Raw genomic sequence first — 26,104 nt, forward strand, 5'->3', positions numbered from 1 at the left:
TCAATAACACCATGTTGAACAATGTTGTTCAGGTACTAAATTGAATACATATGGAAATAAACCCAAAGCATTGATACTAAGCAGAACAGAGTAAGATTTCCATCAACTTCAATTGACCTTAATAAATGCAATTGACTACAATAGAAGTTAACTATAATTGAATACTTACTTGATAAGCACCATAAAGTCTAGGACGGATAAGTTCATCAATGCTGCCATCAATCACAACAAAGTTTTTTGTTCCATTAGTTTTGACCTCAATTACCTGATTAACGAAGCAACAAGTATTTGCAATCAATGATCTCCCAGGTTCAATGATGAGTTTAAGATTCCATGAAACCACCAGCTCTCGAACCTACGCCAACCACAGACGTTTTAAAATGTTCAGTGAAACTTTATATCAATCAAAGTAAGAAAGCAAATAGTTCTCTTGATAAGTATACCCCACTAGGAAGCAAAGCCTCAATAACCATGTTGTCATCTATTTAAGTAATAATGTGTACAATTTGAGGAGAAAAATTGGCAGACGACTCTTGACACACGTGCATGGTGCAGAGCAAATTCAACCTATGTGTGATGTCCCGATTATTATTGGGCAAATTTGGGAATAAAATTTATAGGGATAGACAGTTATAATTAACTAGACGACTAGGAAATACAATGGGAAGCGCAGAGAATGTTTTATGGACCAAAGATTAGATTATAAAAGGAGAAAAAGTGTGAGAATGTAGGAGAAATTGAATAAATGCAAAAGGGGATTAAATAAATAAAATTAATGTGGCGCGTCCGGACTGCTCAACAGGCTCGTCTGGACGGTACCTTTTCACCACGTGGCAGACGTTCATTCCACGCGCATCCGGACTTCTACTTTAGAGGGTCTGGACGGCCCGCAACGAGCGGCGCACGTTTCTCTTAAACGACGAGCGTCCGGACGGTCCGCAACGAGCGGCGCACGTCTTTTTAAATGATGCGCGTCCGGACGGTGACTCATGCCTGTCCGGACGATCTGTCTGAAATGGCGTGCGTCCGGACAACTGGAGATGGCCGTCCAGACAGGAACCGATTTAAAAGGGGCAGTACGCCCGTTTCCTTCATTATCAACGGTTTCCTTCACTATTTCTTCACGGTTTTTCACTCAAAAACTATGATATCTTGAAATCCAACCGTTCAATTTTAGATTCGACTTCGATAACGTAATCCTTGAAGCCCGATCTACGTTCTGACCGAACGTTTTGTGGTAAATAGTTAAACTCGTATCGTTTAGAGGTTTTTGTTAAATTTTATAGAAATGAGTTTAACTTGGTATTTTCTTTAGGTTTGGTGTGGTTTGGAGTTGCCAGGAGCACCCCGAGCATTTGGTCACTGCTTGGTGAGTTTGTGGTAAGTTTCTCATAGACAATAGTTTTAGGTTTTTTATTAAAGTGATATATTATTGTGGATAACCCTAAGTTAGGCTTATGGGTTAACAATGTGGGGATTAATAAAATACTTAGGGACGTTAGAGCTGTATGGGTAAATTAGTAAAAAAAATGGCTTTTGAGCGATTCAAACGCCACTAGATGTAATTGCTAGTTGTAATACTAATTAATGCAATGTATTGTGTTCTAGCAGCACATTGCAGTTGAGCTTAGAGTTGTCTGGATAGTTGGGAGTACAAGCGATCCAAGGTGGGTATTCCACTCACTGAGAAAATATATATTTTTATATGTATTTGATTGATAAAAATATATATATTGTTTATGAAACCGAACCAACCATATGATGAAATGTATATACTTTGAGATGATTTGATTAGTTTCAATTATGTTTAAACTATATCAATGATGTTTAAGAGATAGTGCAAGAGTGAAAAGTATTGACTAGATTTAAAGTGTTAAGTTCTGCGGTTGAGATTTAAATTATGCAAATTGTTTGAGAACATGTCATGTTGAAACTGTTTAGATTTTATAAAGAAACTAAGTTTTGAATGATTTCAAAGTGTTGGGTAAAAATGCTGGATTTGTTTAGTTTTGAGAGGATGTGATTTAACAACTGCATGTTTTCAGCATGATACAGTAGTGAAATATATACTGGTCAAGCACGGAACATAGAGCATGTAGTATAGACATTACATACCCCACCAGTAACAGTATCAGCAACGTTAACAATATCAGCAGGGCATCAGTATCAGCAGCAGAACAGTATCAGCAGCACAATGAGTCATAATGAGCCATGGTCATGCATGTCCATTGTTTTGTGAGAGATGTTTTTATGTTATGAGTAGCTTTTACTAGACGTGTTGATATGCATAAGTGTCTTAAATGAAAAGCGCTTATGTATATTTCTATCGGATGGTCACATGTGTTAATAGCATACATTGAACTTGAAAGTACATGGATACATGATTGCCCAGGCGCGAGTAATGGCATGTCTATGAGTAAGAAGGTTGACTGTTCTTGTTCTTCAGGAAAGACGTGTTAGCATGATTGAGTTTAACTCTAGTGCTCTCATGATCTACTGACGTTCAAGGCACGAAGCTGAAATACGATTAGAGATGGTGTTGCAAGTGTTTTGTTGACGGATGTTATCTTAGTACGGAAGAGTAAGATGCCATGTTCTTTGCTTAAGACCTATGTGTATGCGTGATATCTGTGATGGAGTGATCGAATGCACATATGTCTGAGCGACCGGTGAAAAGTATTATCATAGAGGGGTCTATATGTAGAAACTTCCAAGGAGGGATGACTAGAACTTCTACATATGTTCACAGCTATTTAGTAGGTTTTAAATGATTTTGAATAGTCGGTGTTTGCTGCATTGGCTATTGGTAAATTATAGCTAATATAGTGATCGCACGACTAAAAATAAAAGAAAGATTGGTTCTTTACGAAAACTCAGTTAGTCTCATACCACTGAGGTCTTAGTGTATTTCATGCTAAGGCGGTGAACTCATCATTTCACCTATGCGGATGTGGATACCACTACAACTGTGTAGATGATATTCCTGTGATTGCAGGTACTCTTGAGGCGGACGACAATCCAGTCTCACACTACTTGGGTTACTACGATTGAAGCACGTAGCGACGATCGTAGTGAGATAGGACTGTGGTGTCCATATTTTTGGGTACTTTTGTGTATGGCTTGATGTGTGGGTCACACAATGTTTTGTATCAGCCATTCTTTTGTAGTTATATGTAGTTAAACTTTAAACAGATAGACTTGTGTTATGGCTCGCATTTGTTTAGATAACGAGTGTGTTTATAGTATTGCTTCTCCGCTTATTTGATAGTATTATGATGTCTTCCGCTGTAGATGTAACTCTGTATATCAGGTGCATGTTATGAGCATGTGCCTATGTTGGCTGAGCGACATATAGTCGTGCCACTGCGATGACGCGTTTTACGTTTTGTATAAAATAAAAAATAAAAAATAAAAAAAAAAAGGGGTCGTCACACTATGTATCCAAAATCACCTCTTTCTTCAAGTGAATCGTTGGCCATACAGACATGATTTTCATACTTAACAAAAGCCAAAAAACAAGATGGAGAGATATCATCCTCACAGTATCAATGAGATCTCTGGGTTTGGGAAGAACAGTATTCTAAGACCATCTCCAATATTTAAGTAATCAACTTCGAGGCCTTAAGAGTCCGGATTTGGTCAATGCTGTTGAGTGTTGACCGTAAGAAACGCAGCATCCCTGACCATGTCCACCTAAAAATATTAAAAATCTGAGCTTTAAACTTTACATTCCAAAGAGAACATATATGTTTTATTTTTCATAAAGGCAGAAAAGTAACTAAATGCATATCATGACAATTTGCCAGAACCAGAAAACAAGTTAAAATGGAAAATGAGACCAAGAATAACATAAGAGATTAAGAGAAAGAAAAACAAAAGAAAAGGAGAGGAATATTTCTACAACATTCATCAAAAAAGTATTTCTACAGCGACAGCCAATGACTTGTTTAAAGTATCAAACTTAGTCACTCAAATCAAAATCGTAATTTCAAAACAAAATCCTAGAGCTTTTGTAATGACTCATGAAAAGTGCTAACACATCTGCGCTAACATATCCTAGAGCTGTTTCGGTAGAGATGATTATTGGAGCTGGGTGTTTATTTTGATAAACTGCATAAGTTGTTGATTTGGATTAGCTTTGAAGCTCGATTTCCCTATTTTGATTTATTTCCCTGTTTTGAGTTATTTCCCTATTTTAGCCGTGTATCCCCCTATTTCAGTTGTGATTAATTCTAGAATTAGTTGGTATTTGTTTTGATCTAACTGAATATGTTATTGTTGATTTTAAGTTTGATGCATAGCCTTGATGATGAATTATGGTTGTTGGCCTTTAATTATGTGATCTCTGTAATTTTTGGGTCTTGGCCGAATGGGTTGGAGGACTCTATTGTTCTGTTTTAGATCATTTTTAATTATGGATTAATGAGTTTTTAATGGGGTTTTGTTGACTGATTTTATATTGTGTTCGGTTTTGAATTAATTAAATGTTAATCTTGTGTTGCTGGCCAAGGATGAGAGGTTTAATGGTAGGTTTGTGTTTTTAAAGTGATTTTCTGTAATGGGCTGAGAGGAAATGATTTGGGTGTTGTTAGAAGGTTTTGGTGTTTTTATGGGGAAAATATATGGGCGTCTTGTGTTAGAAATTGATGTATGTGATTAAAGCTTGTTGGTTATAGATTTCTCTTGTAGTGGGTGAGTGAGGTTATGTTGGTCTTGTTGTATTAACGGCCGGATTAAAAGCATGTTTATGGATTAAATATGTTGAGTTTCTTTGGATTGAAAGCATGTTTATGGATTAATTATATTGAGTTTCCTTTGATTAAAATCAGGTTTATGGTAATTGTGTTGAGCTCCTTTTGATTGAAATCATGATAACAGGTTAATATGTTGAATTCCTTTCTGATTGAAATCATGATAATGGATATGAATGATTTTATGAGTAATGATAATTGCATCTATGTATGTGTGTGTGTATATATATATATATAGGCATGACTTTCATGAGTGATGATAATCAATACCTATGTATATCTATGTATATTGTTAGGGTTCTTGTTTAATCATTATGTCGCTTATATTTCGGTGTTTAAACAAAAGCTTGGCGTCAAATACTTATAAGTAATCAACTTTTGATGTTCATGATTAAAAATCGATGTAAAAGTGACAGATCTAATATTTGGAAAAAGAACTGATGAATGTGTTACCTTCTTTATATATGTATTTATTGCAAAAGATGAGCTAAGAGACTGCACTAAAGGGAGTACGTATAGAAGTACTTACTAGGAATGAATCGATGTTTCATTAGGATTGTATTATATATGTGTATTGCTTGAATAAATGTTCATGAATACATGTTGAGTCCAAATAATAAAATGGCTGAAAAGATAGCCATCAACAAAACTGATTAGTAGCAAGGGGAAGAAAGGCTAATCAGTGGATAACAAGGTGTCCAAAGGCCTAATATATAACTAATGCTAGAACCAGTAGGATTCCAGTAAAAACAGGTAAACTTCAAAGTGAGAGGTCTAAAGGGCGTTAACCAGGTTGAATTGGCAACCTAACAACGAGAGGTCTGAAGTACGATAATCATAAAATACAAATTAAATGGTCATTACGATGCATAATTTCAAACATAACATTGAGAGGCATATATTCAAACATAAAATGGTTACAGTTTGGTATCAGAGCGGTTAGCTCTGAGGACTAGTTACAACTTAGTGTCAAACTGCAACTTGGGTAAGTTACAGTTTAGTACCAGAGCAGTTTGCTCTAAGGACCCTAAGACTTGACCTTAGAAATCTAGGAATAACACAAAGAGCTATAGGAAATATGAACTACTTTTCTCTGAAAATGCTTTCTGTGGTAAGGTATTGTTTGTTGAATGTTATGTATGCTTCCATCCTCATTGATGTTTGAATATATGCCTCTCAATGTTTTGCAAAAAAAAAAAAGAAATGGAAAACATATTGATCTAATTTGCATACTAACTAAAATTTGTACTAAATATGAAACTGCTTTTATTATGAAATGATTTTCAAAATGAAGAAAAATGATTTAAGAATAAACTTTCAACATTTGTTACCTTGATTGCAAAAATAAGGTTTAGATATAATAAAACATCTTAAGAATGAAACTTTGGGAAAATGATAACTATATCGTATTTATATTCGTATATCTATTGTTTAACAGCAACGAAAACAAATCCACTGAATAAGAGGAAATCAAACTCTTATTCTAGAAAGAGAATTAATACTTATCTATAAGTTAGTAAAATGTTTTCCAAGGACTTTGAAAAACAATGAGAAATACTTGTTCATGTATTACTAATATGTTTCAAAAGGATTTTGAAATACGCTTTAAAAAGATTTTGGAAAACAATGGAGTCTTTATAAAAAGAAAGGTTTAAACTTTTAAGATGTGTATCTTAAAATATGTATGATACATGACACCACTTTTGATTTTTAAATAAATATCGTCAGCTTTCATATCTATAATTTTTATACATATTGAATGGATATTGCAAGTTTATCTGATTTATCTACAAAGCTATTAGGTAGATGGTTGTGTTAATATTTGATAAGCATTAGTTATCAAGATCTAACAGATTTAGATATCTTAGTGTAGAGATCTCCCACCCTGATGACGATCCGAGTGTAAGACGGATAAGAAGCTCGAGGTATGTAAATAGAAGTAATTTCATGATTTTGACAATCTGATATCTAGTATTATTGAGGTATAGTCATGAGATGCTTTCTGGAGAAATAGATTATAGAATCCAAGTACCTTGGCAGAATTTGTGGGTATTAAGTTAGTAAATTTATTAAACACTCTGCTAATATTTTTTGTGCTTAGAGATAATATTTTGATGACCATAATAAGGATAACCTATGGATTAAAGATAAATTTTGAGACTTTGAAGTTTATCCGATTAACCCTAGAATATAAGAAAAGATATGATATGGCTAATGGGTATCTATCATTTCCAAGCTGGTATCTTTTGAAGATAGGTGTATAAATTGTAGATTGCTGATTTATATATATTTTTGAGGAAATTAGTATATTTGGAGAGATAATCTTCCAATGCATCTGATGGATTTTGGAAAAGATTATATATTGATGAATCGTTGAGGTTTTCTAGAGCTTAAGTTAAGAATTAAATATGTAATTTATTTATTCTCTTAGAAATCCTTGCTTATGTTATTTATCAGAGTAGCGCAATGGACGCGTGATGGGTTACACAATTGAATTGAATTGATATTTAGGATCTAATCTAATGGTTTTTGAGGATAATAGTATTTATACAGGGATAATAAGAAGATCATGGTACTATATAAGAATTGTAAAGTATCAAAAAGAAATAATAGTTCAAAGGACTATGGCAGTATTAGAAGATCTTTGATATTGAGAAATAAAATGATATGTAGAAAATCATTATTTTCTTACAGCCTCTTGATAAGACTGATTAAATGTGATTGAGGAAATGTGAGGGACCCATAAGGAAGACTGCAATACTTTGAGGTATGGATTATTGATCATCCAGGTATTTTCAGATTTTTATTGCTAAAGTTTTGATAAGGATAATGAGGTATGATACCCAAGAGATATTTAGATCTGTGAATTTTGCAGTTATATAGGAGATGGGTTGCTGAATTAGATTTTGAGATAGGAATCTGGTGATAATTAAGGAATTAATCATTTGAAGAAATATTGATATCCAAACATTTCATTTTGAGGTATAGATTGATATACGTAGCATATGATGACTAAAATTGATTTGCTTTTAATTCTAAGTCATAAGAATAGCAAGATGATAGGTCTTATATTATGATTGACATTAGATTCATTGTCTTCTTTCTTATAACTTGAATGGTCGAATAATTATCCTTGTTATTGTTTGATTGATTGATTAATTGTTCTTCGTCATAATTGAACAACGATGAGGACAACGTCGACAAAGGCTTGCAACGTTCGGAACCAAGAAGGATTTTTCACATCATTGAAAGATTACAGAAACCCTTACGTCTTGATAGGCTGGGCTTTGAAAAAGGTAATGTTGCTTTATCTTACGCATTGGACTAGAGAAACATCAAAAGGAAGCAATGGTCAGCAAAATCAGAATCACACATCCTTAATGCGAATACCTACGCTCACACCAAGAAGACTAAGAGTTGATACGAGACAAAATTGTTAAGCGTACAAGGTAAGTACGTAAACCCCCTTGGATATAATTGAGTAGAGCTTGAACTTAACTTTTTGAATTAAGAATTTATATCCCTAAGAAGTACAGTATTAGCATGATAGACTTGTTCATATAGAGTTAGTACTCACCAAGACTTTCCGGTATAAATGGAGTTATGAAATTGGTATTCTCGATTTCTCAGTTTTAGTAATGATAAATTTGAGGATGAACTAGCATTCATTCCGATTCATAGTATTTTGGATTGATGCTTAGTGATGAGTTTAAGTTGCTTTGGCTACTAAGTGGTGATTATAGTAATTATGAATCTTAGCCAAATGGATAGAGGAATTCCATGATGATATTTTGGATAATCTGAGATAGATGATTTTTAATTGAGGATTTACAAATTGACTTTTCATTGGCTAAACTTGAGGAGATTTAATATTGATCTTATAGTATTCGCCAAATATTGAAGATTTGAGGATAAGTTGATATTCTTGAGGTAATCTTTAATTTCTGAGTTATGAGCAATGATTCGAATTACTAAAAGGATTTCTGATGATCATGTAGAAAAGAAGAACTCAAGTGTTTTATATTGTTGGAGTTCATTTGGATAAAAATTATTTTTATGGATTTTATAGTATTAAATGTCTGATTATTTGGAATCACGATAGAATGATTATGATAATATGGAGACTAGGTTTGATACACCGCTTGCATTGATGCCTAGTTGACTTTAGGAAAGTGAGAAATGCTACGTGGTAGATAAAGGAAGATTGTTTCTAAATCAGGTAACTGATTTTGATGTTTCATATGATATCTTGTTGATTTTGGAGTTACTGATTTCTTGAATAGACTATCAAGTAAATGCTTGATTACTAGCTGAACTATATCAAGGTTAGACCCTACAATGGAATGCAAAGATGGTGTTTAATTGAGGTTTATGAACTGATTTGAAGATAGAATTAAGAGACATTATTTTCTTACACCCTTTTTGTTGATAAAAAGAAACAAGAATTAATTGAATAAGGGTTATTATGGAACTTGATATTAAAGCCTTACACCTTTTCTTGAAGATAAGTGAAACAAGGATTATTCGGTAGAACTTGATGTTAAACTGGACACCCTAGTTAATGATATCATGAATCTTAAGAGTAATCATGATTGTTTAGACCAAAGTACCTATGCTAATGCAGATCTGAATTCGAGGTGAACTTCTGAGATATATGATGTCAATCTAGTTGATTAGATGAGGCGACTAACTATTTGAATTTTGACATTTGGAGAATCTCAAAGATTAAGACATGACTCAAGGTCAACAACAAGGAAATCTGTAAGCCGCACTTAAGGATAATTGAGGTAAGTGATGCCTTGATTTGAAATTCTTGCTTAGTGTGATCTATTGTTATGAGATGATTTAATTTTTCGAGGTAAATTTTTCGAGGTAAATTTTTCAGAGACATACGTCAATTAGATTCATCGGGCAAATAATCCACTACTTGGTGTTACTATTGGAGAACTCCATAGATTAAAATAAATATTAAGGAGATACTTTAATCTTTCACTAAGCTATTTGAGGATGGTTGAGGTAGCAATATATTTGGGAATTCTTGCTTAATATGAATCATTGTGAAAGATATGATTTACATATTTGAGGTCTAAAGAATTAAAGACTAACCCTTATTGAAGAATAGAAATAATTAGACCGGATTTATGTTCAAGGATTTTCTAATGAAAATTCCGACCCTTAAGGATGACTAAGGACGTGCTATAGCCGAGACGTTGAACCTTGAATAAGATTCTTCCGTAGGATTGGGAGCTGGAATTTCAATAACATAAGATGGAATTTTAACATATGAAGATAAGATGAAATTTCAACATGTTACTTGAGGTATTTGGAAGTACAGTGATCAGAGCAGGTACTGCTAACACGGACGGACAAAGTAGATGAAGGCCTACAATAAGAGCAGACCTTTACGTTGAAGCAGAGAAATGGAAATGGAAACGATGTGGATGGTAAAGGTCAAATAGAAGATCATATAAGATGGATAAGATGTCATGACAAGACGATAGAAAATATGCATTATTTTTCTTTTAAGTGGTGATAGTTAGAGTAATTTGTTCTGCGTCTTAAAATCTGACCTGTGACTTTAGATTTAGAAATCTAAATCTTTGTTAGGGAAAACTTTACGGTTTTCGAATTTCGAGGACGAAATTCTTTAAGGGGGAGGGGATGTAATACCCCAGATTTTAAGACAGGACGCCTTAAATAGAATTTAAAACCCGAGGTGATCAATCGCTCGATCGACCACTTCTGCCGATCGATCGACTTATTTCTCTATCATCGCTCGATCAACAATATCTATTGCTCGATCGACCTGTCAATTGATAATCGCTCGATTGTCTTTAAAGTCGCTCGATCGACATTATTCTGATAAATTGCATCTTTATGTGTCATCTGTTCCAAAACCTAAATATTTAGTAAATTAATTGGAATAATAATATTCCTAATATTATTATATTTTGTGATAATATTATTGACATATAATATTATTTTGGCCTAATATTATTAGTATAATAATATCATTAGTGTAATAATGTTATTCAAAAATTAACATTATTTATGAAACGAACTGGACTCAAAACGGATTTAAAATTACACCCTAGTGAATCATTAATGAAAAAGATTTTATATAAAGATACTCATGATTATTAATGGTTAGTTTTTATTAAAAAGTAACTCTAGTTAATTTAACTAGATAAAAAACTAACCAAGAGTTAACTATATATATATATATTATTAAAGAGTAACTCAAGTTAACCTAACTAGATAAAAAACTAACCTTGGGTTAACTAGATATTTTTAAGGTTAACTAAAGTTAGTCTAACTAAGGTAAATTTAACCATGAGTTAATCCGATATTTTACTTTTAACTCGTGTTAATTTAACTGAGGTAAAAATTAACCATAGTTTATTACTTCTATAAATTAAACCCCTCCTTCAAGCAAATTTCATATCCTTTCAAACTTCTCTTCTTTCTCCATTCTCTCTTCTTTCTTTTACTCTTTCTTTTCCCTCTTCCATCCGAGTCTCAGATAATGAGACGATCGTGGGAGGAAGGGAGATCGAGTGAGAGAAATGAAATAAAGAGAGAACATAGAAGAAAATTCCCTTTCTTTTCTCTTCTCTTTTAATTTCTTCTTTTTTCCTCTTCTATCTGAAACAGAGAGAGAGAGAGAGAGAGAGAGAGAGAGAGAGAGAGAGAGAGAGAGAGAGAGAGAGAGAGAGAGAGAGAGAGAGAGACGGTGAGAGTGAGAGATAATCTGAGACGAGAGAGACCCGATCCTTTTTCCCCTTTCTCTTCTTTCTTCTCCTTTTGTTCTTCTTTTCTGTTTCTCACCGAGAGAGATTAAGAGACAGAGGGAGAAAGAGAATCAGAGAGAGAGAAAGAGAAGAGACGTTGATCGTGAGAGGGAGAGAAATCGGAACTGAGAGTGAAACCGGGAGAAGCTCGGAGAAGACCCGACCGGAGGCCATGCTTCCGGTGGACCCAGAACCGGAACCCGTCAAACCCAGCAGAAACCCAACCCTCCGACGAGAACCAGTGGCGATTTCCGGCGGTTCTGTCCGGAAATCCGGCGACTCCTAGGGGCGATTTTCCAGTGAAATTTCTGGTGAAGCCCAGAAATGTTTTCCGGTGAATACCTCCAACCTTAAACAGAAATTCTTGATGATTTCTTGTACTTTTGTATTGGATCATTGTTAAGATGATTGTGTATTTTAGATTGTTAATTTTAGAGTATTCTTGTGTTGTTGTTCGGTTGTTCTTCACTGATTTTGAATGGGTTTGTTAAAGCTTGATCTCTAACCCCTGTTTTGGCCGATTATAGTTGTAAGTGTGAGTATATATTGATTTTGATTTACTCTAGTTCTCATCTTTTCCAGTTGAATTAGTGTGTCCCCTGTTTTGGCTATGTGTTGGTATTTTGGGGTGTTGACAGTTTTTCAGTGCTCTAACCGAATGGGTGGCTGTTCTTGAAGTCTTGATGTGTGTATACCTTTGCTGTTGACCGATTTCTTGTGGATTCTCTATATGAATATGTTTGGGTTGGATTAATGGTATTTTTGGTGTATACCGTTCATGTGTCTAGTTGTGGGGATTATGAGTTGTGATTTAGGAGTTAGCTAAGTTGAGTTATGGCTCTTGTGAGTATCATATTTATGTTGGTTTGATGATTTTTGGCCAATTGTGTTAGATGAGGTTGGACCAATTTCGATATGCGTAGGTTTTAGCTATTAGGTATTGTTTTAGTTGCTATTATGCTTTGATATTGGGAAGTTTCGACAGTGTTGATGATTCGGCCAAAATGAATGCATGTTACACAATTGGGAGTGATTTGGTTAGGTCTAGAATCGGGTATTTTGGTAATTGTCTTATTAAAGTATATTATGTTAAGTGGTTTTCCAAACTAAAATGATTAAGTGTACCTAAGCGTATAATCACAAGTAATGATGTTAACACTTTGTGTATAAATATATATTTATTGCAGAGAATGAGCCATTTTGAGAACTACATTAAAAAGGCTGTAAATATCTCTATACTTACTGAGGACGAAGCTGGTTGACTTTCCTATAATATTATGTTTACTGTTTTATTTGTTTGTTTGCGCATGTGGTTTTGCATATTTTATTATTTTTAATAATCTGTCTAATAACAAGCTGCTGGATCTAGATCCACGGTGGGTACACGAGGCTTCACATGAGTTCCTAGGTTCTCAGTGAATGAGGAGGTACCTGAAAAGAGAATAATAAATACAAAAACTGGTGTACCTAGGTCACCAGGGAAACCGAGGTTTCTAGGAGCCTAGGCTCCCAAAGAAAATAATTAAAAGTTAAAGGGGAGGAAGCCCAGGCTTCAAATAACACGCTAACCGTGCCAAGGCCAACAGAGTAGTGGAAAAAGGGAAATACCCAAAACTCTACACTTAAAACTATCATTGCTTCATGATTACGTTTATGTTCATTTTATGTCTATGATTCGCGATCATAGATTATATTTTGTATATACATGTGATTATATGGTCATTGCATTGTGTTGCATTAATTAAATAAATCAGCACTCATATTATTATTGGAAACAGTGGACTCACTTTAGTGTCTTGGTGTTTTTGTTTCTATATATATGTATAATGGTGCAGGTTGATAGACAAGGATTAGAGCTCAAGAGGTTTTAAAGCTAAGGACGCATAGTCATTTTCTTTACGAATGTCTAGAAGTATTTCAGTTAGAAGCTCTGTCGTGTTATTCATTCCAAACCAGTTGGATACCCTTTTTATTCCGCTGCCAAATCTTAACTCTGAAGATGTTGTAGTAACGACACGTGAAATTTGAAAAAATTTCACCTAAGCCTTTTTGTAAAAAGCGGGGCGTTACATGTTTTGATGCACCTAGTGTGCTTATCACATGTGAAGAAAACTAAGTAACTGCTAACATATGTATTGAGGTATTCCAGTTAGCTCTGATGTGTTATATTATCAATTCCTAAGACTTTAAAAAAATATATATATATATATTCCGTAGCGAGAGTTTCATCTCTGATGTAGTAATGTCTCGTGGAAACCGGAGGTTTCTGCTTACGACATTGCTGGTTCAAATTTGGGTCGTTACATAATTGATGTCTTTCAAAGTTCAAACAAATTGAGGACAGGCACAAGCATCTAATTCCCTTGTCTCGCTCATGGGTTTCTTACCACTTGTACCCTCTCCTTTAATTGTCTACCTAGAGTTAACTCCTTTCGATATCTAAAATAACGTTGAACTACAAGAAATTACCAAACGAAAATCAGAAAGCACACCAAGTAAAAGTGCCAAGAAAGGGCCTATCATAGTTTTATGTTTTAAGAAATTGATAGATAATTCTAAGCCTAAACCAGCCATCCGAATAAGCACATCATACCATATTACCATGGTCAAAATTTTCATTGTTCTATACTCCTAGCTTAAACATCTTAATAGGTTGTAAGTCTTATTTTGCCATTTATGTGACAGAAAATGAATTTCAATATCAACAGGGAATGATCAATATTGAGCTGAAACACAACACTTTTTAACCAAAGAAACTTCCTGCTCTGACAAAGAGTACACCTACTGTCAAAGCACTTTTTAAAGAAATCTCCTCATGAGTGATCAATTTGAACCCGAAATCAAACCAAAATTTTTAAAGAAAAACTAACACCCACTCAGTTGGAGCTCAAATACACAGAAACACCAACACTCAGTTTCCTTGCAATTGCCTTAATTTGCTTGGATCCAGAGCTAGCCTAAGTAATAGTCTAGTAAATAAAAATAGAGGAACAAATCTGTATCAGAGCTACTTCTGACAGTTAACTCTTTTAGACTAACTGTAATGCTCAAAACGTTTCTATTCTCAATCAATCTCTAACAGAACAGCTAGTAACCTTGTCCTTGATCATAACTGAATTTTTAGAATAAGGTGAGATACAAGAGAAACAAGAAAGAGAGAAGCCAACAACATTAACAAGTAAAATCTAGGGCCTGTTTGGCTCAGAAAAAATAAAAAATAAATCTAGGGCCTGTTTGGATTAAGGTAGTAAAACATGTTTCCTTCAAAGAAATCAATTTTTGAATTTGGTGATCGGAACAGAACAGCCAAAATTTTCTAAAGAACATTCATTCTCAGCAATATTTAATTTCTTAAACAAGATTTGAAAATAAGAACAAGCAACACAATTTTTTACAAACTCTAAAAACGTGGCATGTTTAATATTATTTAAAAGAATAAATTCATAAGATACTCCACTTAATGCATTTTCTGCACCAACTCAAAAATGCTACGAGTTCTTTAAGAGAGAAACTACTATAAGTGACAGATTTGAATACACATTAAAACATATATAACATCAATCTTTGTTGCAATGATAGTTCTACGACAAGGAATTCGATATATAAAGAAACGGAATTTAAAGACAGAAAAGCAACCACTGACCTAGTATAAAATCACAACATCACATATTTTAGTTAGACGAACATATACAGATATGCCCATAAACACATACATACATCCAGAAAAACTAAGTAAAACTCAAAACATGAAAAATAATCCGAAATATGTAATAACAATAAGGATCTAGATCACTCAGAAAACTATAACAAAGAAAACAATAAGGATCTAGATCAGTATGAAATATGTAATAACCACTGACCAATGAAGTTCCGTTGGAAAACAAAGAAAAAAAAACAATAATAACCCTATATCCACTCTAAAAGAAAAGGGGAGAACAAAATAAAACTGAGTGATAGATTTGAACCCAAAATTTCTAAAGAAAAACTAGCACCCACTCGGTTGGATCTCAAATACACAGAAAAACCAATGCCCCAAATCAGCCCTCCACAACCGAAACCCCCAACAAACAAACCAACACTCAATTTCTTTCCCTCTCATCATTCTGAGCCAAAATCAGCACAAAACCCCAAAAGAAACGACACAACACCTATACCCGAAAATTTTAGTTCTACCAAAAAATTATACAATTCATTCAAAATCTATTTTAATCTTTGAATGGGTATGTAAGAAGCATCAATTTGTAATCAGCCAACACAAGCTTCTCTACTAACTCAATTCACTAAGAAGTAAGAACCCATACACAAAAAAAAAAAAAAAAAAAAAAAAAAAAACATAGACAGAGAGAGAAACAGTAACGGGAGAACGGGAGAGAGAAAGAGATGAGAGGGAAGGAGATAGATTACCTCAGACTGATTTCGAAACCCAACACTCAGTCCCTCTCTCTCTCTCTCTGCGATGGCAGAGCAGGGGAGGGGCACAGCAAGGGGGTAGCTGCAGGGGAGGGAAAGAAAAAAAAAGGAAGAAGAGGAGAGGGGCTTGGTGCAAAAGAGAAGATGATGAAGACGAGAGGTTTGAGAGAGAAAAAGGTTAGGAGAAAAATGAAGTTAGAAGAGGGATATGGGTTTTTTGTGCGAAATTTTCACACAGAGCGGTAGAGCACCAAGGATGCCTTATTCGAATGTAGTGCCCGGAATTACTGACCCGGATGTAGCGGAGGCTATGGCAGCGTGGCAAGCGGCAAAGTTCTGTGCTCTCTAAGGTTTCCAGGATATCATTTTCGAAGGAGACTCGTTGCATACTGTCTCGGCTTTGAAGACCCTGGACTCCTGCTGGACACGCTCAGGGCAGTTAATCAAAGATACTAGAGAAAGACTAGGCAGCTTGAGATCGGTGGAGATTCAGCATGTTCGTTGGACAGCAAACCAGGCTACCCATTTTATTTTATTTTATTTTTTTTTGGCTAAATATGCCTCGTCATCAAATTCTGATGAGTAATGATAGGTAGGGCCATCTTACCGGCCCCTGCCTGGCCCTTTCCAACGTGGAAAGGGCCATGCCAGTTTTATACTTTTTTTTTTATTTTTTTTTTAATAAAAAAAAAAATATTTAAATTTTGAAAATAGGTTGTCGATATCTATTCCCATTTTCTTCATTTCAGTTCAGAGCTTTCCCCCATTTTCTCCCTCCCTCTCTCCATCTGCCCATTTTCTTCCCACCGTCGACCGTGAAGAACGACCCACCACCGCCGTTCTCCACGCACGACCCGCCACCGCCATTCTCAACGCACGACCCGGCGTCGCCGTTCTCCACGCACGGCCCGCCACCGCACTACCCAGCACAATCGTTCTCAACGCACGACCCAACTCCGTCGTTCTTCCAGTTCCGGCGGCGACCATTCGTTCTCTACCGTCGTTCTCCACCTCCGGCCAAGACTTAGGGTTCCGGTGACCCATTTCCGGCCCAGAACGACCCGCCACCGCCGTTCTCAACGCATGACCCAACTCCGTCGTTCTTCCAGTTCTGGCGGCGACCATTCGACCATTCGTTTTCCACCGTCATTCTCCACCTCCGGCCAAAACTTAGGGTTCCGGCGACCCATTTCCGGCTCTGGTACCGATCTCCCCCATTTTTGCGTTTTTTCAGTTGTTTTCAGAGGTGCTTTCTTTAGTTCCTTGCTGTGATTTGTGGTTTTTTGCTATTGGGTTTCCGGTTATAAAATGCCTTCTTACATGTTTGTGTTATGTGGATTGTGAAACATTGATTGTAAACCGAAAAACCCCTATGGAACATGAAGCTTCAGAAGCCAATACCCAAAAGCTTGAGCTTCTAGATCTTTGAACCGGGGGAGCAGATTTTTGCGTTGATTAGGGATCTCATCGAGCTCGGTTCAGCTCATTTCCTTTCCAGGTAATCTCTCACAGTGGTGAGTTTAAATTCCTCTTTTTCCTTTTGGGATATGAATCCCTTGTACGCTGAACCCAAAACTAACCAACTTAAAGCATGGTAGTATTAATACTATTTTATTGTGACAGTGTTTATTGTAGTATAACAGAAAGGAAAGAGGAAATTTTGTATCGATTTATTATTTTCTTCAATTAGTTGGCTTAAGTGATCATAATCCCTTCTTTATCTCGTAAGTTCTGCCTTCAAATAAGACATCAAACCTGTTATCCTTATTTTCACAGCCCTGTCCAGCAATTTTTGCCGTTATTGAAGGCATGCCATTATTTCCTGTCTCATCCAAAGACCGTACACACTAGCTTTTGATTAATTTTATTGATACTTTGGATCAATATAGTTACTTTATTTGTTTGTTTCTTAGGAATCTAGGATGAGTATAACCAAACTATTGTTTAGTATATGCATCTTCGTCGAGTACACAACTAATTGTATAATATAATGCAAGATAATAATATTTTTAAATAAGGGCGCCCAACCTGTGTACTGGTCTTGTGCAGGTTTAACTGTACCACCCATGCCCAAATAAATCCTCAGTTGGGAAATAGCTCTTGATTGGATAATCTATTCACGGAATGGTTAATGGTGTTCTCACTCTTACCTTGTGATGATCTTGTTAGATATCAAGTAGGCTTAATGGACTTGCTAAAGTTTTCTTTCAAGCCTCTCTTATCCAAACTTTGTAGACCATTTTACACTTTTACTGTCTAATTTAACCCCAAACCCTAAAAGGTGGGGTAAGATTGCCAAAAATTAATGTTCAATACACTAAATTTTGAGTTTTAGGAAAAATTACAAAAGTGATGAAAATTCATTAAGTTTTTCGTATTTATAATTATATTGGGTAGATATAGTAGCTGAAATTGGGGGTTATGTCTTTATTTTGGAAGGGTCGTTCATCATTATGTAAACTTCACTTCCCACATTTGTGCTATGTGGAAAAATTGTCATTCGGCATCACTGGCCATGGAGACATGAAAATTTGCCATTTTTCATGATCTTAGAAGCCCTGCATCCAATCTTTTGGCTATCAATCTACTTGTAACGAATGCTCATGAATTAGATTTTAAGGTTGTCTGTGTCCCTAAAACAGGCTTCAGAAGCTTGAAAGGTGGTTTGCAGAGGGGCTGCTCTTTCATATTTTTCAGTATTTCAGAAGTGATAAATGCTTCTAACCGACAAAACTTCAACCATTCAACTTGAAAACAATGGTTGAGATTTGAAAAAATTCATGTAATAAAATACCCTAAAAATTTCAGAAGATGTTGATCAGATAAAAGAAATTAGAAAAATAATACCACATGGTAAATAGTAATGTTAGAAATCACATTTTATCCTATATCAATGACATGAAAGTCACAACCAACCCTTGGATCAACTTATAATCTAATAGGCGGGTTTCCATTTCAGCAAAAATAATTGGTCGGTTTTCATCTAATATACATGGAAATAATAGATCACCCATATAAACTACCATATATCTTTCCTCCAACCAGTTTACTTGCGATGTTGATAAGGCACTGAAGTATTTGATAGAATATTCTATAAAGGAAATCAACAAAACAAATTTTGGCCAGAATACTGACTTATCTCATTAATACAAAGTTGTATGTCATTAGATAACATGAATTTTAAAGAGAAGAGAAAATGGGGACACCTGGTAACGTGGCACCTGCATCAACAATGAACATGTTGCCCGGATTTCCTTTTTTTAGTTCCTTGCTGTGATTTGTGGTTTTTTAGTTCCTTGCTGTGATTTGTGGTTTTTTGTGTTATGTGGATTGTGAAACCTAGATTGTATCTGAGAGTTCAATGCTGGTGTATCTGAGAGTTTGTGCTGAGTCAAGTTATTCATGGTCATGTATGCCAAGTCTCCATATGATTTTCATCATTATTTTTGTTTAACAAGCCAATTCCTTACTCTATGTATCTTAAATTTCTTCAATTTTCAGTCAAAGTTGCATTCTGGAAATCTTCTGCGTTTTGCTATCAGTGATAGAGGGTTAGAGTTTTGTATATTGCGTACCTTGACATGTCCAGCATTATGGAATGATCTTATCTTAAAGAAAACAAAATGATTTTCATATGATCAGTTTTTGTGTGCTTGTGCTTCGTTATTTCTTTATTTTATTTTCTGATCCTCCTAGTTATTCGTTAATAACCGCATGCATAGAAGATTGGTAGAATTTGAGGATTTTTTGGTTTTTATTATGTTAGATGGATTTTGGTGGAATCTGAGCTTGTCACTTATCTAAAGGTTATGATTGTATATTTCTTGTTTGAGTAACATATATTTAGCCCCCCAATTCAATATATAGAAGATTCTCATGTCATGTGCTTCTGAATTTTGGCACAAGTAAATGTCTACAACAAGTGATTTGTCAAGCGGTCATCCGTTATGTAAGTGTGGAATTCCTGCACGTCTAAGGTACTCTTGGACCACATCCAATCCCGCTAAAAAGTGGTATGAATGTAATAACTACAAGGTAATTTTTGTTATATTTTGAAATTAGTTGTGTGTTATATTTCGTCGTTAGTAGTTCATGACATTTTTGTTGACCCTTGTTTTTTTCATGCAGAAAGCCGGTGATTGTGATTTTTTTGAATGGGATAAGAAGATGTCTGCATACGAGAAGGGATTAGCGCAATATCTGAAAGAGATGGAGGAGAGAAGACAGGCTGACAATGACAAAGTTGAGGAATTAATTGAAAAAAAATGCAAGGAACAATTAGCGCAACATTTGAAAGAAATGGAGGAGAAAGTTGAGGAATTGATTGAAAAAAAATGTAAGGAACAATTAGCGCAACGTAACGAGAAGATGTTTTGTGTTTTGTTGTTAGTTGTCATTTTGCTGTTAGCCTTTTATTTTTGTAGTTATAGTGAACCTAGACATACTAACTTGATGTTAAAATGAAATTATGAAAACAATTCAGTTGTAAAAGACTTTTGACTTTTTTCTGTTTGTACGAATTTCCTAAATGTATGTTAAACTTAATTGATGACTGTGAACTTTTGGTCTTTGATCATCTTTGATCTCATTTTCACAATAGACTGGTGCTCTACCTGCTTCAAATGAATTTGGTTCTACACTATTGAATGTATCGTATGTTTAGGTTCTAATTTTTTATTTTTATTTTATTTATTTATTTTTTTTGTGTGGAGATGCCATGATGAAAATAGATGAGTTTGACCATGCACAAAAAGGTCGACGAATTTGAATTTTGACTGAAGGTGGAGGTAAGATTTTGGTGATAGCTAGAGCTTACAACTTACAAGAGATCTTAGTCCTACTCCTTTTTTAATTCCAATCTCAGGGGGAACATGATTCTAATGCCAACCTCAATCCAAATTGGATGCCTCCGTTCTAATGCGTTTGCTTTTCTTCTGATTGACTTTGTGTTGTATATAGGCTCGATCTATTCAATTAAAAGAAGAAAAAAAAAAAAGAAGTCTATGTTTAAATGTCGTTTACACCCGACTCGTCACTGTTTTGGCACGCTCACTTTTCATTAAAATGAACATCGTGTAGATATCATATGTTAACACGGGTCCAAGATTCCATGCAATTAGCCTCCCAAATTGTGCATGCAGGGTGCAGAGCCTATCTAAACCGAGCAGCACAAGTATTAGCGCCCATTTACCCCTCTTTGTGTCGCAAATGAACATCATGTGAGAGATACCATGTAGCACTGAACATCAAGATACAGCAACATAAAAAGATCTAATAATCATTTTGCTAGCCAAGAAAATCTTGAAGATAAAAATTACAGTTCCCTACTACACTTCTGAAGTAATCTAACCAAATACAGAACAATCGCATGAATATATTTCACGTGCTCCAACAATCCCCTAAAATACAAGAAATAACCATTCTGAATCATACTAGTGTCATCTCATCATGATCTCAACATATTAGCTTAAGACAGACAACAAAGCGCTACCAAAGTGACTCTACTTAGTTCCTCAAAAGCAAATAAAATGCAGAAACATGAAAGTAATGCATTCAAATTCAAGTAGGTTTTCCAGCTAGACAAAAGCTATCTCTGTGACAATTAATTCTAGTCAATAAGATAAATGCACACAGAAGCACCCTTCACACCAACATGCTCCTTCACACCAAAAACCTTCCAATCCAAGGTTCCATCCTTGATCCCGGACTCAGGAGACCAAGAGTTAAGCACAATGCCTTCGCCTTGTGGACCTCGTTGCCCGCCCACCACAAGAAGTTCCTCTCCACAAGCCTTGAAAGCAAAATCAGACTTGTAATAGGAGAGTTTGTAAACGAAAACCATCTCTCTGCAAACAAAAACCAAAACATAGATTGCTAACTAAAATGAATTACATAGTAAGCTACAATATCATCCAGTTCCTTTGCCCAAAAAAATAAAATAAAATCCAAAAGCTAATTCTGTACCTCAAGTTCATCCAACTCCCAATCAAATTCACAGAAAATCTGCAGGGACAAAAAGAGAAAAATCAATTTACACAAAGCAAATCAGATAATGGAAAAGTTACGTTGATGGAACAGAGACAAACATGAGTTGAATCTTTGTATGTCTCAATAACCATAACCATGTCATGTGACAAAATATGGCCACGAAAAATATAAGGCTTCTTCTGAAGTTTCCAGGATTGTCCAAATAGTTTTATCAAAAAAACAAAGAGATTTATTAATTTATTGACCCTTCTTTTAACTCCTTATAACCCAGTTACACTGATGTTTGCCATCCAAACAAAGATCAAAAAGTAAAAAAAAAAAAAAAGAGCTCCTCGTCTTGGATCCTTTGCTAAGTGGTGACAAAGTTTATGTAGGATGCAACAATTTAAACGGAGGTAGTTTGAGAACTAACAAGACAAGCTTAAATTTTCAAGTAATCAAACAGAAACTTCAAAACATTGTGCTTACCTACGAAACTTAAGAAAAAAAAACAATTAACAAAATAAAAAATAAAAAAACTAAAGGTTTCACTTGACAGAAAACAAACCTGAGTGACTCTATAATTGAAATAAAGATCGAATTTACTTTAATCAAAGAGACCTAACCACTTACGACAAGTATATAGAATCTCCTTCGAAAATATATGACGATTGTGAATTCCCAAACGTCTGAAACAAATACATCGAACGATTAATATATATGAAATTAAACTATTCATCAACATGTATGAATCAAATGCACGTATATGAACTTTTTTTTCCCTCCTTTCAGTACCTGTGTAAGTACACTATGTGTGTTTCAATCACTTGGTCATGCTGCACATCAGTTGAAAAAAGCAACGGATCTTCACTTGTGTCCAATTCATCTACTAGCGATCTTTGGCATGTCTTCAAAAAATAAAATATTCAAAAATGTTAAAATTAATATTAAAATTACACATCAATAAGTACACATACAACGACTTTTGAATAGTTGAATACCTTCTTTCTTTTCCTTCGCTGCTCGGGATTTGTGTTGCTCTGTTTCTTATTTCCTCCTTTTGACGACTTTTTTCCCACCACTTTTTCAACCACAAACACTTTTCTGATTGATGGTCGCGCACCTTTAGTTTGAGCCACAAGAGGACTACACACCTCCACCTCCATACAATCCATGGCTCCATTATCGATCATAGGTGCACTTGGGAGATCTTTTGCACTTGGGAGTGATTGGGAAGGTTGACTTTGTTCACAGCTTGGACCGCTAAATTTCTTAATTAGCATATCAACATACTTTTGCACTTCCATGCAATGGTCCACGTTTGGTGCTGCAATAGCGGCCAACTTCAGCACATTGTTGCTTAGTTCAGCATATCGATCTGCAGTAGGGTTGCCACTCAAAGGATCATAACTACTCTTGATTAACTTATATGGCCGCTTCAAATCCTTCCTCCATCGATTTAGAAAATACTTTTCGGGCAACAAATCCACATCTTCAAATGTAGTCAACACGGATATGGCATGTTTGCACAAAATTCCTCTTGAGTCAAACAAACGGCAACTACAATTCACTTCACATACAGGGCCATTGTAGCAAACATTAAAAACAATTTTTTTCCTATAGGATTCATTAATTTCTACCTGTTCGATCACCTGATAGGTACGAATTCCACATTCACTTTTTAAAAGAGAAGAACCACAATACATAATCGATGAAATCTCCTTCTGAACTTCTCTAAACTTTGCATGGGTGTAAATTTTTTGGAATTGCTTCTCAAAGGGCCAATAGCTCACACATGAAATGGTGGTATTGAAGGAATCGAAATCAGCAACATTCTCAACCTCAACCTTCCTGCACAAAGCGTTATCGTATTGATCCACAAATTCCTTTAATGAGGTGGACGATTGCACATAACTATCAAAAAAGGCATTCATACTCTCACTACGTTGTGTGGTAGTCATGCCGGCCCAAAATACATCATTCAAATATGTTTGTACCCAAAAAGTCCTTTCACTGTATAAACCACGCAGCCATGCATTCTCCTCTAGATTATAACACTCAAGCATACTCTGCCAACATGCATCAAACTCGTCACATGTATGAGAATTATACACACAATTTCTTATGGCACTCTTAATGGCATAGTATTGTGAATGTGATCCAAACTTTTCCGGAAGTTTTTTCAGTATATGCCATAAACAAAATCTATGACAAGCATTCGGAAACACCTTCTTAATAGCATTTTTCATGGCCCTATCTTGATCTGTAATAATTGCCCTTGGCGCACGGCCCTTCATGCATTTCAACCATGCCTCAAACAACCAAACAAATGATGCCGTATCCTCACTTGAAATTAATGCCGCCCCTAAAAGAATTGATTGACCATGATGGTTTACTCCCACAAAAGGAGCAATTGGCATTTCGTATTTGTTGGTTAAGTATGTTGTGTCAAATGTAACCACATCACCAAAATCTTCATATGATGCCCTACTTCGTGCATCAGCCCAAAAAACATTTCTCAGCCTACACTCATCATCCACATCTATATCAAAATAAAAATCATCATTTACTTTCCGCATTCTATTGAAATAGTCACGAAGTGCTGCAGCACCTCCTGTACCAAGGCAAAGGCGTCTTGAGTTCGCAATATAATTACGACACTCTTTCTCTCCAAATGTAAGATTCTCATAACCCCCCGCTTCAATGGCTAGTGCGTTATAAATTTTGTTGGTGCGGATTCCAGCTCTATCATCTATATCAAGCTTTCTCTTCGTAGCAGGATCCAACTTCTTGTTGCACCGAAAGTATCTTGCTTTACCTGGGCTTAAGTCGTGATTATGCCCTAGATTTACATTTGTCACATACCATGATGTATCCACTAACGTTGCATTCAAAGTAGCCTGATACCCCGTTTTGCTTGTTTTGCTAGCCTTGCACAGGTTATTACTTGAACTGGATGATGCTTTGCCTCCGCGAGCACATGTCAGACTGATGTAGTGTACATCTCCATTTTCATACTTTTTCTTCTTCTTTTGTGTCACACCAAAGCCCGCTTGCTTTCCATAATTCCTATAATAGTCAATGACTTCCTCTATGGAGCCAAATAGCATACCGCTCTTAGGCTCCTCAACAACTTTATCTCCATCTATGAGCTTGGCCTTGGACCGACAATTATCCACACCATCATTCAATTGGTCATTAGCAACAATTTCATTTCCATCTATCACAAAATGAAAAGAAATAAATAAATATGGTGTAAAGAACCCAACTATAAATAATAACATTTATTATGTTACAAAAATTAAAGGTAAGCATGAAGTGTCCAACATACCATTTTGAGGGTCCATTTCGATGGGCACAACATCATAAAGTTCAATATGTGTCAATGAATAATCATCTTCGTGTTGTGAAATCAAGTCAAATTGTGATAAATCCATTTAAAAATTTCTGTAACAAATAAAGATTCATATCAATGCATTATCATTTAGTTCATAATTACAAGAAAAGCACTCAAGAAACATAGCACTCAATAAAGGCCTAAGCATAAGAACAATATTAGGTTACTAATTAAAGTGAAGGATTTGGCCTCACAATCACAATTCACAGCAACCCACCACTCACCCAAAATGCAAATCCTCAAGCCTTAAATAGAAATCCAATCACAACAACAAACATTCAGCCACTAACCGAAGTTACACACGGCCACTAGAGTAAAAAAAAAACCCAATAACAGACTTCAACCAAATTCGAAATCCACACTAAAAATGAACACATAAGGCTATAGCGAAAGAGAGAAACCCCAAAGAATTACAACCCACGTGAAACGGATTCAACCACTACTATCTACAATTAACCTTTAATTGAAGCCCAATCGTGGTCTCGGCCAAAATGCTTTACAAGCCAAATTGGCACAAACAAGGAATGTAAAACTTACATTCTTCCCATGTCTCTCCATCAGCATCACACCCTTTTTTGCAAAAGACTCGCCCTAAAGAACCCATGTTGGACCCAATCAGTAAGTTCAGATTTTAAAAGAGCAATAATCTGGTCGAAACAATTTCAAGAACAAAGAGTTCAAAGTGAATACTACTTGAAAAGTAGCCCTTAACCTGATTGAAGGTTTAATAGACAAGTTTTGAAGAATCTTGCGTGAACCAAAACCTCTGATGCACAGCCCCATCTTAA

The 26,104-nt window shown here is 35.3% G+C and overlaps 1 protein-coding gene and 2 long non-coding RNA genes across 4 annotated transcripts; 1 reads left to right on the forward strand and 2 right to left on the reverse strand.

Moving 5' to 3' along the window:
• Positions 1–206: 206 nt before the first annotated feature.
• LOC133855024 (uncharacterized) lies at positions 207–16,485 on the reverse strand. Of its 2 annotated transcripts, XR_009896914.1 has the most exons (3): positions 15,947–16,485; positions 3,542–3,693; positions 207–355 (listed from the first exon to the last, which is right to left on the reverse strand). It is a non-coding gene; the product is annotated as an uncharacterized LOC133855024 (long non-coding RNA). The 2 variants fall into 2 exon arrangements; XR_009896913.1 differs by lacking the exon at positions 207–355 and having other exon boundaries at positions 3,439–3,693.
• A 3,377-nt stretch (positions 16,486–19,862) lies between these two features.
• Positions 19,863–20,540, forward strand: LOC133853816 (uncharacterized). Its single transcript, XR_009896750.1, has 2 exons — positions 19,863–19,987; positions 20,085–20,540. It is a non-coding gene; the product is annotated as an uncharacterized LOC133853816 (long non-coding RNA).
• Positions 20,541–21,560: 1,020 nt separating this feature from the next.
• On the reverse strand, positions 21,561–25,356 carry LOC133853878 (protein FAR1-RELATED SEQUENCE 6-like). The gene is made up of 6 exons (XM_062289899.1): positions 25,251–25,356; positions 24,411–25,139; positions 22,921–24,284; positions 22,715–22,827; positions 21,917–21,955; positions 21,561–21,798 (listed from the first exon to the last, which is right to left on the reverse strand). The coding sequence occupies exons 1-6, from the start codon at positions 25,354–25,356 to the stop codon at positions 21,561–21,563; spliced, it is 2,589 nt and encodes an 862-aa protein (XP_062145883.1).
• Positions 25,357–26,104: the final 748 nt, after the last annotated feature.

Source organism: Alnus glutinosa, chromosome 13, assembly GCF_958979055.1.
Source record: "Alnus glutinosa chromosome 13, dhAlnGlut1.1, whole genome shotgun sequence".
Classification (NCBI taxonomy): Eukaryota; Viridiplantae; Streptophyta; class Magnoliopsida; order Fagales; family Betulaceae; genus Alnus; species Alnus glutinosa.